The sequence below is a fragment of the Sinocyclocheilus anshuiensis genome, unplaced genomic scaffold (assembly GCF_001515605.1).
Source record: "Sinocyclocheilus anshuiensis isolate Anshui unplaced genomic scaffold, SAMN03320099.WGS_v1.1 scaffold976, whole genome shotgun sequence".
Taxonomy (NCBI): Eukaryota; Metazoa; Chordata; class Actinopteri; order Cypriniformes; family Cyprinidae; genus Sinocyclocheilus; species Sinocyclocheilus anshuiensis.
The window spans coordinates 625,203-640,136 of record NW_015552538.1 but is presented as its reverse complement, the minus strand read 5'-3'; the positions used below and the strand labels follow the sequence as shown (position 1 = coordinate 640,136).

Sequence of the window (14,934 nt, the reverse complement as noted above, 5' to 3'; positions counted from 1 at the left end):
AATTTGAGTTGAATTACTGAAATAAATGAACTTTTCCATGACATTCTAATTTATTGAGATGCACCTGTATTATATGCAATAAAGGTAATAAAAAACAACAATGCCATTCATTATCGCATGCCATGTGACAGGGCCTGACGGTCGGCCATTTTAAACTGCCATTACTCAGCCTGCTAGCATGCTAGCATAAAAACTGTTAACATGCAATCAAGGAATTTCAGTAACTTTTTTAGACATGTTTTGGATTTTAAAAGATTTTCATTATTTTCTGGGATGTTTTACCGTGACAGGACCCTTTAGCTCGTCCTCCTCAAAAAAAACATACAAAAACAAAAACAAGCTTAAAATCATACAATTCAATGACAGAACTCTTCTGATCAAGCTAACCCTTGATCAGTGTCAGCTTCACCTCAGTCAAATTATGTCACTTCCTTTGAGTCATACCTTTAAAGGCGCATTACACACATTTTATGTTGAGTTTTATGTAAATGTGACAGGACTGAACAAAAACATGGGGACAGTTGTAAAATAGTATTTATTTGTAGAATTTATGTATAACTTCATGTTTTTAATCAGTTGATGTGAATGATAACAACTTAAACTTGTTATTGATGTTATTTTTAGCATAACAAAACTATGAAAGCTGTAGGTCCAATTTGGCTGAGGACAAGGACAGGAATTGTAATTTTCAAAAGTGTTTTTAATAAATTAAAAAATATCTGAGAACCTTATGAATGACATATTCCTTTACAGAACAACTCACAGAAATCAACCATCAGTCAGTTTTAGACATTTTTTAGATGTAATACTTTTTATTCACTGTAACAAGTCAAGGACAGATAATGTACATTTCTGGTAGAATGTCCCAGTTCCTCTTTACTATGATTACTTGATGTATTTTTCAGTTTATGAACAGTCACAATAGAGGGGCTCTTCTCACTAGAGAGGGACATGCTTTTGTGCCGATACATCCCATTTGAGTGTCAGATTGTGTCGGATCCCTGAGCATTTCTATCTCAGATTGATGCCTAAAGATAAAGAACTGTGATAATCCTCTCGGAACAAGTGTAAAACGGTGTCGATGAGTCCTCAAGACGTGGCCCATTTTTCTGCATGGTGTGCATGAGGGATAAGCTGCTTAGGAAAAGATACTGCCAGTCAGTTGTTTAATGAAGTTAAGAATTGATACAATAAATTTAATGTGTTTGATAGCCTGCCAAAGAGACACCATAGATGCAGAGTTGAGAGGCTGCCCACGAGAGCTGAACTAATGGAGCGTAGCGCAGCACGGCACTTTCTGGCTCAACTGTTTAGTCAGACTGTTTAAAAGTCTCCACCATTTACTCTGAAGATTTTGATGTGTTAGGTAAAGAAAGACTAGAGCTCTGTTCAAGAACCTAGTGAGCTGCCTATAGAGGCAGTATATTAAGACATAATTTATAGTAATAAGACAATATTTGTGTATGCTATTTATTTTTAAGCTTAATTCAGCATTAGCTTAGCTACATGTTAATGTCAAAATCAATCACGAGTCAAGTTTTCTGCACTTGTTGTGGCTGCCCCTCACATGAATCCATCGTAGCAATCCCAGAATACATTGCAGAGAGCTTGTATTCAAATAAAAGCATTGCCTTTTTGGAATTTGCATATTTTTGGTGTTCGTTTTGGTAAATATGAGAGACATAACTTCTGCTTTCTGTTTCTGTTTATATGTAGAAAAACCCGTTTACCTGCGTGTAAAACTACTGAAAACATTAACAGCTGCTATTTAGGGCTGTGGGCTTTCTATACAACAGTGTAACTCTCTGCTTTACCATAGTGCAATGCAATAATACACAATATAGTCACACAGGAGGTGGAGTAATAATCTGCAATTAATCATCATTCAGTCTGTGTCACACTCTGGGGTACTAGAGCACATACAGACATGCACACTTGCTTTTATTCTTTTGATAAATTAAAAGAGATGCAGTACACTTTTATTAAATGTTAGATTGTATTGCATGTTAGCTTGCTTTTGCTCAAGAGCATGAAATGTGTAATTCCATGTCATACTAATAAGAAACTATGCTTCTAACCACAGGGCAAGAGCTGAAATTCCAACCACACAACTTTGCAATGCTGTTTGTGGTTCGTTGGAACTATGAATTCGGGGAACACCAAATCATTGAACAGTTATGTTGATAATGACAGAAATTGTGACCATAGTTGGCTAACAATGCTTCTGGGAAATGCACCGCAGATTTACCTTTAAATTGAACTAATTTAACATTTAGATTCAGTCAGCAATAGCTACCTTTCAGATATATCTCTTGGGTTAATACTTGAATCACTATCCTGTCAGTCAAAGCACCACGTTTGACCGCACCTCAATTTACTAGGAGCAGGGAACGACTGATAAATTTTACACTCTGAGCACTCTGATCCTTACAAATTTCTTATGAGGCAGTTAGCTCAAATCCTTCAAACACCAGTGCTAAATTTAAACTCGCTTTTATACTCGGTCTTTCCACCAACTCACATCCTGCATGTTAAAAAACTGAAGTTCTCATGTAGCTTCCCTGGATAATTGAAGAACAGCCAGCAGTGGAATCTGTCAGATGCCTGCCATAAATGAGAGGCTTTGGGTTTTACTTCATCTTTGAGCTGAAAAGAGAAAGCCAGCAAAGACACATCAAACTGAGTGGAAGGGGAAAGAAACAAAGCAATTTAGAGGGGAAATAGTAGCTGAGGACAGTTAATGGCCAGACATTAAGCCCAATTAAGTTGGGTGTTAGTGGAAAGGGAAGATTTATGCAAATGCTTTGCAGTCAGGCGTTTCTCCAACAAAGGTTGTGGCTGAAAGCCTGTGTGGTAGTGGTCCACTGTGAAAGGGTTTCGAAGGTAAGCAAATATTGTGTTTGTCAAAAAATTATCCACTGCTCCTCTGAAAAGCTGTATGACTGTAATTTCAGCAAATTTATTAAATTTAGTTTAGCTTTTGCAGGTGGAGTTTGTGTATTAAAAAAAATGGATATTCTGTAGTGACATAAGCATTGTTTGTGATGACATATTTACATCTGTGGAGAATAAATGTTTTTAATCCCATACAGCAATGTATGTGTGTGTGTGTGTGTGTGTGTGTGTGTGTGTGTGTGTGTCTGCGTGTCTGCGTGTCCGCGTGTGTCCACGTGTGTGTGTGTACAGATAGTGGCATTTGTGCATCTGGGTAAAATTCATTAAGTGGCTGGATGGCTGTTTTTGGAAACAGACAAAAGTTGGACTGTTTACCTTTGCTGACTTTGGGCGAGATGTTACAAGAGAAAATGGTCCATCAATCAGAGGTGCTCTGGGCACTGGGCTCTAAAGCAGAGAAATGAGGCAGAGGAGACTGTGCCAGCAGCCATTTCCACTGCTGCATGACGGGAAAGCTTCCATTGCCCTCCCAAAAATCATTTGTGAACACAGAGTGGACCGTCCCCTGAAAGTTGAAGTTTCAGAGCAGAACTGGAATGAGAGGTCTTTGCTATCATTTCTTTCTATACAGTCCCCCTGGTTTCGCATTGGACTGGATTAGAGCAGCAATGGAAACTTAAACATGTCAATAAACAGGACTGAATCGATTGTTGCTGGACCTCTGTCTCCACTGCTGCTCCTCTGCCCCGTCTCACATTAATAGCTCATGTCAGTCAAAAAGCAGCATCATGCTAAAAACCTGGCTTTGATACTGACTAATATGACTACTTTAAATGTCATATTTAACACTTAACCTTTTTAAATGTTCTCTTATAAGATATTGGAATAGATTATTACGTTATCATGTTGCATTTATGTATTTGACATGCTGACACACGGTTATGTGTGTTTTATACATACTTTACAGTAGTAGTGGTGATGTTTGTGTGTCGTCTGTTTGCAGTCTGATTATATAAAATGATGTTTATATCTATGCTCTTTTATCCCATTTGACCAGTGTCTGCTTGTGAAAACACTGACTGTCTCCAGCCTTAATTACAGCTGTATGGTGTGCGGCGTCCACAGCTGCAGCTGGCAATTACTGCACGCCCATATTGCTCGGAGAGCCCTGCTTTGATTCAGCACGGAGCCAGCTGAGATCAGACTCCATACGCAGGCTGTTAAATGAACAGCCATGTGTTACATACAAGTGTGGCCCCTAAAGGTCCCTTCTCATCAGAACAAGACTCGCTGCTGGAGAAATTTGGTTGATTTATAACAATACATTTTAATGTCAGTCTGCCTGATGAAAAGATCATCTTATACCAGCATGAATTTCTTTGTAGACTGGTAGGTGCTGCTCTAGTTGGTGGATCACGATAACCATGTTGTTTACATGTAAAACTTTTGAGTTTAGCAGAATGTCTAAACTGCTCTTTTCAATACAATGAAAGAGAATGGTGCTATGAAGCAAGACTTTCAGTGAATAAAAGCTTTAAATTAAACCTGTTTCTGACGCAAAGATATTGTATGATTTTAAAAGACTTGAAATGTAGCGTATGAGTTGTAGATTACATTTATTATGAATAGTGTTATTTATACTATTACAGTACTTCAATTACTAATATTACAGTATTTATTAATATTTATTAATATTAGCTTTTATTTTTAGATTTTCAGTTATAATTTCATTAGTTTTAGTAATTTTGTTGTGCTTTTTCATTTTTATTAGTTTAGGTTTTTCTAAATATTTCTGTTTAGCTTCTTTTTTTTTTTTTATTCCTGTTTTAGTACTTAAGCTTAAACTTATTTTAAGTTAGTTGCCAAAGCAACATTTTTAAATTTGACCTTTTTTTTTTTATTTTACTTTATTTTATAATTTAATTTAATTTTTATTTATTTATTTTTCAAATTAAGTTAAATATTTATCTTTTATTTCAGCTCTATTTAATTAACAAAAAAAATAATAGTTTTAGTTTTAGTTAACAATAACAACATTGTATGGAGCTTGACAGCAGTGGTCACTGGTCCCCATTTTGTCTAGACAAGAGCAGCTAAACATCTGCTAAATGTCTCGTGAAAGAAAGCCATAGAGGTTTGGAATGGTATGTGGTTGAATAAATGATGACAGAATTATCATTTTTGTAAGGAACTATCTCTTAATGATGGAGACATGATGGAAACCCCCATCATATGGGGTTTTCATAGTGCCAAGGGTCTTTCTTACATTTCTTTTTTTCTTTGTCTGTGTTTTCAGTCAATCCAACATTTTAAGCTTTGTTTTTATTTGTGGTAGTGACTCGATTTGGCATGTTAGCTAAAGATTGGAACCAAAAACATTCTGAACAAAAGGTCAGAAAGAGTTGGGCCCCGAGGACTGAAGCGAAAACCTCAATTTCTAGATCTTTCGTGACTGTTTTGGTCTGTTTTTTGAGTCACTGGACACCAATTTAGAGTTCTTCTTCATCCACCTGTGCTTTTTGTTGATCCATTTCCTCCTGACATTTATTTGTCAGTGGTTTTGTCTTTTATTTTTTAGTATTTCATTACGCAGTCCTGTGCGTCCTGAATACCTGAATAATAGTCTTTTTGTCACTTTTGCTTGAAGAGAGACAGGGTCTATAAATAACAAATTGCATGCTTTTTAAAATGTATTAATTTATTTCCTTTTTTTTTTGAGTGGCTGTACTTTATGTAAGGAAAAGTTATTGCTTTTGATTTTGTCATCTCTTATCAATATTACCCATGTGGAGCAATTATTTTGATGCGATGATTTCATTGTGGAGGCGGATATGTTTCTCAGAATGTGGACTAGTCATTTTCCTCTTGTTTGAGGAACAAACGCATTGCATGATAATGCAGTATGGTTTGTAGAACTGTCTCTCTCTCTCTTGTCAAAATGAATATGATAGGAATGAGACAGAGAAAACATTGTTTGTTATGCCACCGGATACAAATGCCCTCTGACAGAATGATAAATTGTCAAATGTTTAATCAGCGTCTCTTTTGGTTTTTCATGTGAGTTGGAAAATCTTCTATGAAGATTTTAATGCCTCAGAACTTTTGAAGTTTAAAGTGACCTTTTCCACAATTAATCATAAGCGTCTTAAATGGCATCTCTTTGAGGGATCAAAAGGTTCATTTTTAAAGTATTAAATCTAAGAGAAACAAAGGTTATGGTTTCCAAAGATTGTAGCTTGTTGTGTCCTCATCAATAAGAGAATATTAAATTTTTAATTAGTCATTGGTGTTTTTTCACAGGTCTACACAAGATATGGGAAATGCTATACTTTCAATGGGAACAAAACAACCGCCAGGAAGACAAAGCAAGGAGGGATGGGAAACGGGCTGGAGATCATGTTGGATATCCAGCAGGATGAATATCTACCTATCTGGAAAGAGACAAGTGAGTTATAATGCCACACAGAGATGATTTCTAGTTCGAAAGTTGCCAAATCATTCCATATTTTATGGTTCTCAGATGTGTGTCTGCACAATCTGTTAAGATAAACATGTTTAAATTCAAGGTTTATTTGTGATGTTGTTTTTCCCATTTGTATTGATAACGGGATATGTGAGGCTTATCTTTGTGTTATCGTTCATATTGCTTGTTGTGCTTTCTTACCCTCTCTCTGTCTCGCTCATCCTCTAGTTATTTTTTGCAGATGAAACATCTTTAGAGGCAGGAATCCGTGTTCAGATCCACAGTCAGGATGAGCCGCCCTACATCCATCAGCTGGGCTTTGGAGTCTCTCCGGGATTCCAGACCTTTGTATCCTGTCAAGAGCAAAGGGTATAACCCTTCCCTAGAATCACTCTCAAACTTTTCAGTCTAAGTACCACCTATAATGAAATCAGGCCATCCTAGTACAGTACCATCTAGTCACATCTCAACATTCCCCCAGTTTTTAGATAGCTTAATGGTCTAGTATTCTATCATTTACTTACCATCATGTTGTTCCAAACCATACAGGGTTTTTTTCTACAAAAGTAGATTTTTAAAATAACTGTTACACAGCTCTTGCCATACAGAATTCCAGAGAAAACATTTTGTTTCTTGTTACATTAAAGTGAAGAAGTAAATAAAAATAGGAGCCAGTAAGCAAGCAATTAGCAGAGAAGAATTTCTTTGCAAGTGTGAAACACACTCAGAGTTGAGAAAGTGACTGGCAGTTGAAGGGTTACCAAGCTTGTGAAGTTGAACTATAAATGTGTATATCACAGTATTTCTATAGCCATTCAAATGTCCCTAACTGACTTCTAGTAAACTGGCTAGTAATCTAAACTCTGACTTATCTGTGTGCTATATGATATCAATGTATATGTATCAATGTATCAATATATCTATATGATATATTATTTATTTATTTATTTTTTTTTTTCAGGAGAATGTAGCATATTGAATCACTAAAATTAATAAACTATAGACCTGAAAGATGAAACAGAAGTAGCGACCTTTTTTTTCTGTATTGTAATATCCAAGTGAAACAGATTATCGTAAAAGAAAAAATGTAGGTTGGGGACTTGGTCCTATCCATCAGTTGTTGACTGGATGGAGGCAGATCTGAATGCAAGCTTGTAGGGTGGGTATAAGCGGCCTAAATTATTGGAGAAGTCCAGCTTTTTCCATGACTGACTATTTTGATAAAACATTTACGAGAAGAAAAAAATTGGAATGCATGCATGGTTGAATCTATCGCAATAAAATCAATAACATGCATTCAGAAAATAGATACGGTGAAGTGCGTTCAAAAGTACTTATACACTACAAACACAACATTTTGTCCTTTAAATATTGAAATGTAGGGCAATGCATTCTTAAAACTTAGATCTATCTAGAAACTGTCAGACTGGTTATGCGATCAATCTCGTGCTTAAAAATGAGCACTGAATGCAATATTCTTGTTTTAAAGGCAAGCCGCTCATTAAGCTTTCCTTCTGTAAACCAAGCCACATACAAATAAAATCGTGCTCTTTTGTCAGTCACTTCAGTTTTTATGCTCTTTAAAATTGTGAGAACACTGCTTATTTGCATACTTAATTCGCATGGACTAATTCTCTCTTTCTTTCTGTCTCTCTTGCTCTTACAATCCTGCTCTGTCTGTCTCGCTCTCACTTTATCTCCCTTGTTCTCTTCACTGCTCTCCCTCTCTGTGTGTAGTTGACCTACCTGCCCCAGCCTTGGGGGAACTGCCGCTCCACCAGTGAGCAGATGATCCCGGGTTACGATACCTACAGTATCAGCGCCTGCCGCCTGCGCTGCGAGACTCTTGAGGTTCAGCGTGTGTGCAAATGCAGGATGGTGCACATGCCGGGTAACGCTACACCGCTGCATTCATTTCCCACTCAACCTAATCAGCACGCTAATGTATTCTGCTAATTGCTAAAATACTAAATGAATAAACTCTTCTCATCTAATTTGCTCCAGGCAGTGGAGCCGAAAGCTTAATGCAAGTCTCTAAATTAACTTACTGTCTAGTCACACAATACAAGGAGCTGGGGTAGTTCATTTGGCATTTGGAGGGAAAATTCAGATGATCGCAATCCGACAGCAATGATGAACCTGGACCCGCTGATTCGTTACATTCCACTCGAAGCAGCTGAAAAACCGTGGAAAAAAAGCAAATACCTTTATTTTCTCTTTTGAAAAGCGACGACGTATAGACTTGTGGACTTTCTCTGTCCCCAGAAACCTCTTTTCTAATTAACTCCACCACACCTGAGTTGTTATCAGTGTGGCTTTTCAGAGAGCATGTGACTGTTGGTGGCTGGGCTCTAATGGAAGCTCTGCTTCTCTGCTTTTCTCCTTAATGTTCCTATATCAATCTCCCATAATGCAAATTGAAAAGAGAGACTGTTCCAAAAGCATTAACTCAAAGGCCATTTTCTCTTAGGTGCCATATGTATTTCCTCGAACCGGTTGCTCTTTTGATGGATTCGGGTGGCGAGTATTGTGTGTCGATGGTGATTGGGTTTTAAAGACTTTATAAATGTGCCTTTGGGGAGGGCTTGGATCAGTCCATTTTGGGTGCAATTAGGCCTAGACTGATGGTCATGAGGGAGGCATGGTGAAAGCGAACCCATCTCCCTCAGTCACACGCTGCCTTCCATCATTTTAGGATGAATAACAAAGCAGAGGTGTGCTCTCTCTTTCTCTGCCGCTCACGCTTTTTCTTCCTTGGCTGGCGGTGCAATAACAGCAATCATTTTGCTCGTGATTGATCAGAGTCATTATGTATTTTGTTTCTCAGGAGATGCCGATATCTGTACTCCCAGCAATATCAAATGTGTGGACAAAGCACTTGGTAAGCAAGCATTTTTCATTTTTGCTAACGCCCTGGAGTGTAATATCTCTGGAGGTAGTGGGCACGAATAATTAAATCCCAGATAAACAGATGTTTCTGTGCGGGGTCTGGGGTGGGAGACACAGGATTACTCAGTCAGTCCGTGGAGGAGAATCAGCGCTTTGACATCCCTTACAGAGCAGCATTAAACTGGAGATCCCGGCAGTGCATTACCCTCTGATACCCTCACGGTGTTATCGCCCGCTGTAGGTGTCTTGTTCCACTGATTTTATGACACTCGTAAATGGAGCGGCTCATGAAAAGTTGATGATGAGAGATGTATCGGTACAATTATGATAGTCCTTATCTAATAAGCCAGAAATGAAATTATCTCCGCAGTCAAAAGGAAACCCGACCCCATTTAATGGGTGGTTGAACTAAATCCAGATATATCTTGAAAGAATGGACTGTACTACCATTCACTGGATTGACCTATTCAAATATTCAAACTGAAATCTCGACTATGATAGGTTACTTTAATTATTTTCTGATAAAAATATATCACACGCATAACACCACAACATAGCCTATTAACACATTAAAAAAGTTTGCTTAAAATCTGATCTAAAAGCACTGAGATTCATATATAACTTCAAAAAAAATCACAGATTCAGTTTAAATCAGTAAGATTTTTTTTTTTTAATCAAATACTTTTATTCATCAAGGATGCATGAAATTAATCAGAAGTGAACGTAAATGTATTTATAATGTTACAAAAGATTTCTGTTTCAAAAAATGCTGTTTTTTATACTTTCTATTTATCAAAAAATACTGGAAGAAATGTCATGGTCTCTTAAAAAAATATTAAGCAACACAACTGTTTTTTAACATTGATAATAATAAGAAATGTTTCTTGAACACCAAATCAGCAAATTTGATGTGACATTGAAGACCGGAGTAATAGCTGCTGAAAATTTAGCTTCGCCATCACAGGAATAAATGACTTTTTAAAATATAATAAAAATATATTAAAATTGTAATATAACAATTATAATATATCATATTTATTTATATACATTTATATTTATTTATTTATTTTTATTTTTAATTAAATAAATCAGCATAAGATTTTTTTTTTTTAGAAACATTTGAATGGTAGTTATACATACTTAATATGCACTCTATATGAAACATGATGATACAGCTTAATTTCTTTATACAAGGCTATTTAACAAAATATTGCCCACCTAAATAACTTCAGTGTAGCTAGCTATACTAGTAGCCTGTAAGGTGCCTAGAGACTTTTTTTAAAAGGGTAGTTGAACTTTAAATTATGAGAAGCTTGATAAATTTCCCCAAAACTGCAACATCTGCATGTAATAGTGTAAATCAAATAGGCGGTGTCATGACATGTCTACTAGATTTGATTATAAAAAGAGGGAATTAATGTTAAATATGTGGTGTATTCTGTGTACACTCTGACAAATTTATAAGCATGAGTGTGTGTGAGTGTGTATGTGAGTGTGTGTGCTCTCTTCTGGATGCCCTTCAGAAACCAAATTAAATCTGAACAACATGCTGAGTGTGTTTCAAGCATCTTATGGATGATTATTTAGCGCTGGTGTTATCTCTCCACATTAGTTTGATGAATGAAGAATGGCTGTGCAGGTGTGGGCTGGAGCACCTGCTCTCTCTCACACACACACACACACACACACACACACATCTGTCTGCTGCTCTAAACTGACATGTGTGTCCTCTTCGCAGCACTGCTACAGACAAGTTCAGGTGACACATGCTTGTGTGAAACTCCCTGTAACCTGACGCGCTATGGTAAAGAGCTGTCCATGGTTAAAATCCCCAGCAAAGGCTCGGCTCGCTATCTGTCTAGAAAATACGACAAGTCTGAAGACTACATCAGGTGTGGCAACCTTTCCACCTTCTATATAGATAAAAACAAATATAATACTACACTGATTCTGAAAATATATGATTTACACAAATGTTTTATTGTCCTTTTGTTTTAGAGACAACTTCCTTGTTTTGGACATTTTCTTTGAAGCTCTAAATTATGAAACAATAGAACAGAAAAAAGCCTATGACGTTGCAGGATTATTAGGTGGGTCTTATGCTTCATTTTACCACTTCATTCTATCTTAAAGTAATTTTCAGTGCACCTAAACTTGAGCATTTCTGAGCTTAAATCAATAGGAAATTAAAACTGACTTTATCAATTTTTTTATGCACATGGTCTTATTGTAAACAGTTTATTGGTGCACATTGTTCCCAAGAAACAAAATGTTTGACTTTGTATCATTTTGTATAATTTTTTTTTAATTATAAGAACTTTTTCTTTCTCATAAATTACTTTAAATCATTTCAGGCCACACAGGCTATTGGATCACCCAAAATCTTGTTTCAGTCCAGTGTTATTTTAGTACTATATATATACCATTATAGTATTTATTAATATTTTGAATTAGCTTTTATTGTATTTTTAACGTTCATTTTTATTAGTTTTTTTATATTTGTATTTAGCTTTAATTTTTTTGTATTTCAGTTTTAGTTTTAGTAATTTTAATACTTCAACTATTAAGTTGTTCATCTAATATTTTCGCTTTATTCCAATTAAAATAACAATTTCAGTACTTTTAGTTAACAATAACAACGCTTCAGTCAGAAATATGGCATATTAAAGAAGATGTGTTGCAAATGACAATTTATGTTGAAGAAAATGTGCAAATCATTCTTATTCGTATTTGTATATTTTTTCAGGGGACATTGGTGGGCAGATGGGTCTTTTTATAGGAGCCAGTGTTCTCACCATCTTGGAGATTCTGGATTATGTATATGAGGTAAGCATGCATTGTTTTGGCTCCCTTTTCCAATTCCACATCCATTCATTTTAACCAATAGCTCTTCTCCTGCAGTGTTTTTTTTACATTGTGAGCAGTATTTCCCATAAGAGCCGATAAGACCGGACCTCTGAGCTGAGCAGCAGAATTGCTGATGCTGCTAAACTCTGTTTATAGCCCTCATTTGTCCTACTTTCCCTGCTGCCCTCTTCACCCTGACTCCCCTTCACTTTCCTAGGTGATCAAACACAGGTTGGAGCGTTTGCTCAGGTCACAAAGAGATGACAAAAAGCAAACCCAGCAGCAGCAACAGGCCAGCACAGTCGCCACAGTAAAACTGGAGGAAATGAAAGCTAAGGTGAGCCACATGCTAATCTCTGGAGCGTTAGTGTTAGGATGCAGCACAGATAAATTCTGTGAATAGGAACAAAGCCCAGAGGGAAATATAACATCAGCAGCAGGATATTGAGCCGTGATTGGGATGCCAGGCTGTCTGCTTAGACCAGGATTGAATGAAATCTCCCTTGTTCTTATTGCAATCCGATCTTCTGTTCATGGAAGAAGAACACAGTTGTTGGCAGAGCACACTGTATTCATGAGAAACGGAGTATGCTCAAAACTAATTCGATTCAGTGCATGGCCAGTGGCTCCTGACCCAAGATTATTCAATCATTATAAAGTTGCCAATTCCAGCTCTAAAATTTCAGTCATGCTGAAGCCAGTGTAAAATAGCCGATATATAGGCTATACTGACCTGTAAACTTTAGTTCTATATTAATTAACTTCCTTTGTAGTATGCTGAACAATGTTGTTTCTTTGGAATGACGCATAAAATGTTTTTGCTATCTGTCAGATATCACTGAATGAGCTCTGTGAAATCACACCTCTCTGTGACAACCTTAGGGTCTGTCAAAAAAAAAAAGAGTTTTGTCACCATACCATAATAGAATTAAAATAGCTGATTTTAAACTCGTAATTTTATGATTAATCTTAAGAAAATACCCCCCACCCACACACACACACACTCAAAAGTTTGGAGTTTGTAAGATTTTTAATGTTTTTAAAAAGAAGTCTCTTTATGCTTAACAAGACTGCATTTATTGTGATATTGTGATATATTATTACAATTTCAAATGCCTGTTTTCTATTTGAATTAATTTTAAAATGTAATATATTCCTGTGATGCCAAAGCTGAATTTTCAGCAGCCATTATTCCAGTTATCAGTGTCTCATTGTTTTATTCAGAAATAATTTGAATATGCTGATTTGCTGCTCAAGAAACATTCTGGTTATTGTCAATGTTGAAAAGAGTTGTAAAACTGCATATTTTTTATACTTTTTCCAGGATTTTTTAATAAATAAAACAGTTTAAAATAAATTTTATTTGAACAATGTATTAATTTCTTTAAAAAAAATATTTTTTTCTGAAATTTTCCTTGCACACTCCAAGGATTCATGGACTTAAATAGATTGTCCATTTCAGTCCGATAGGAAGCAGCTTAAATTACTTACAGCAATTTTAGTTCACATAAACAGCTTATATATCCTGACTCCCCTTCACTTTCCTAGGTGATCAAACACAGGTTGGAGCGTTTGCTCAGGTCACAAAGAGATGACAAAAAGCAAACCCAGCAGCAGCAACAGGCCAGCACAGTCGCCACAGTAAAACTGGAGGAAATGAAAGCTAAGGTGAGCCACATGCTAATCTCTGGAGCGTTAGTGTTAGGATGCAGCACAGATAAATTCTGTGAATAGGAACAAAGCCCAGAGGGAAATATAACATCAGCAGCAGGATATTGAGCCGTGATTGGGATGCCAGGCTGTCTGCTTAGACCAGGATTGAATGAAATCTCCCTTGTTCTTATTGCAATCCGATCTTCTGTTCATGGAAGAAGAACACAGTTGTTGGCAGAGCACACTGTATTCATGAGAAACGGAGTATGCTCAAAACTAATTCGATTCAGTGCATGGCCAGTGGCTCCTGACCCAAGATTATTCAATCATTATAAAGTTGCCAATTCCAGCTCTAAAATTTCAGTCATGCTGAAGCCAGTGTAAAATAGCCGATATATAGGCTATACTGACCTGTAAACTTTAGTTCTATATTAATTAACTTCCTTTGTAGTATGCTGAACAATGTTGTTTTTTTGGAATGACGCATAAAATGTTTTTGCTATCTGTCAGATATCACTGAATGAGCTCTGTGAAATCTCAATTACAGCAATTTTAGTTCACATAAACAGCTTATATATGAATATATGAGACTACATGGCAGAATTTGTTACATTATGATATTATTAGTTAAAAAATTCATGGTGTCTTTAATCATGATACTGTTTCCACCATTTTATAGATGCAATAAGCCACTCAAGGCGGTGCATAACAGTGAGTTTACCATGGTTAAAGGGGATAAACCACTGTAACACTCAGCCTCGAGTGGATTTTCACTTTATCACAACACAGATTAAACAATGAGTCACAGCCTTAGTCATAAGAGGCGTTTTATTTCCCAACCTAACAGTGTGTAAGATGTAGGAGTTGAAGTATCCTTGCAGAATCCCGTCTGACATTCTCTGTTCCTGTCAGGATTCTGGTGAGATGAGCCGGAGCCACTCAGAGGGAGCTTATGCTAACACCATCCTCCCAAATCACCATCAGCACCACCGAGTGTTCGAAGACTTTGCCTGCTAGGAAGACTCGTCTGGCGGTTCTAGTGCTGTTGACGTCTACAGAAAGAGTTCTCTCAGTGCTGAAGGTGGGCTCAATGAAAGACCCTCAAATCTCAGCGCTAATCTCTCTCGCTGTCACCAGTTAAAGCTACAGCCAAAGCCGAACTCTAAACTCTCGTTTCTAGGCACGGA

General features: G+C 36.7%; 1 protein-coding gene across 1 annotated transcript in view; it reads left to right on the top strand.

The window, feature by feature from the left end:
* asic4a (acid-sensing (proton-gated) ion channel family member 4a) overlaps positions 1-14,909 on the top strand; it is an 87,015-nt gene extending 72,106 nt beyond the window's left edge. The window contains exons 2-10 of the mRNA XM_016454209.1: positions 6,196-6,340; positions 6,600-6,727; positions 8,096-8,249; positions 9,186-9,239; positions 10,986-11,139; positions 11,246-11,337; positions 11,994-12,073; positions 12,312-12,431; positions 14,660-14,909. Of these exons, the coding sequence (XP_016309695.1) occupies positions 6,196-6,340; positions 6,600-6,727; positions 8,096-8,249; positions 9,186-9,239; positions 10,986-11,139; positions 11,246-11,337; positions 11,994-12,073; positions 12,312-12,431; positions 14,660-14,764 (1,032 nt within the window). The 3' untranslated portion in view covers positions 14,765-14,909. The remainder of the gene's footprint in view (positions 1-6,195; positions 6,341-6,599; positions 6,728-8,095; positions 8,250-9,185; positions 9,240-10,985; positions 11,140-11,245; positions 11,338-11,993; positions 12,074-12,311; positions 12,432-14,659) is intronic.
* The last annotated feature ends 25 nt before the right edge of the window (positions 14,910-14,934 follow it).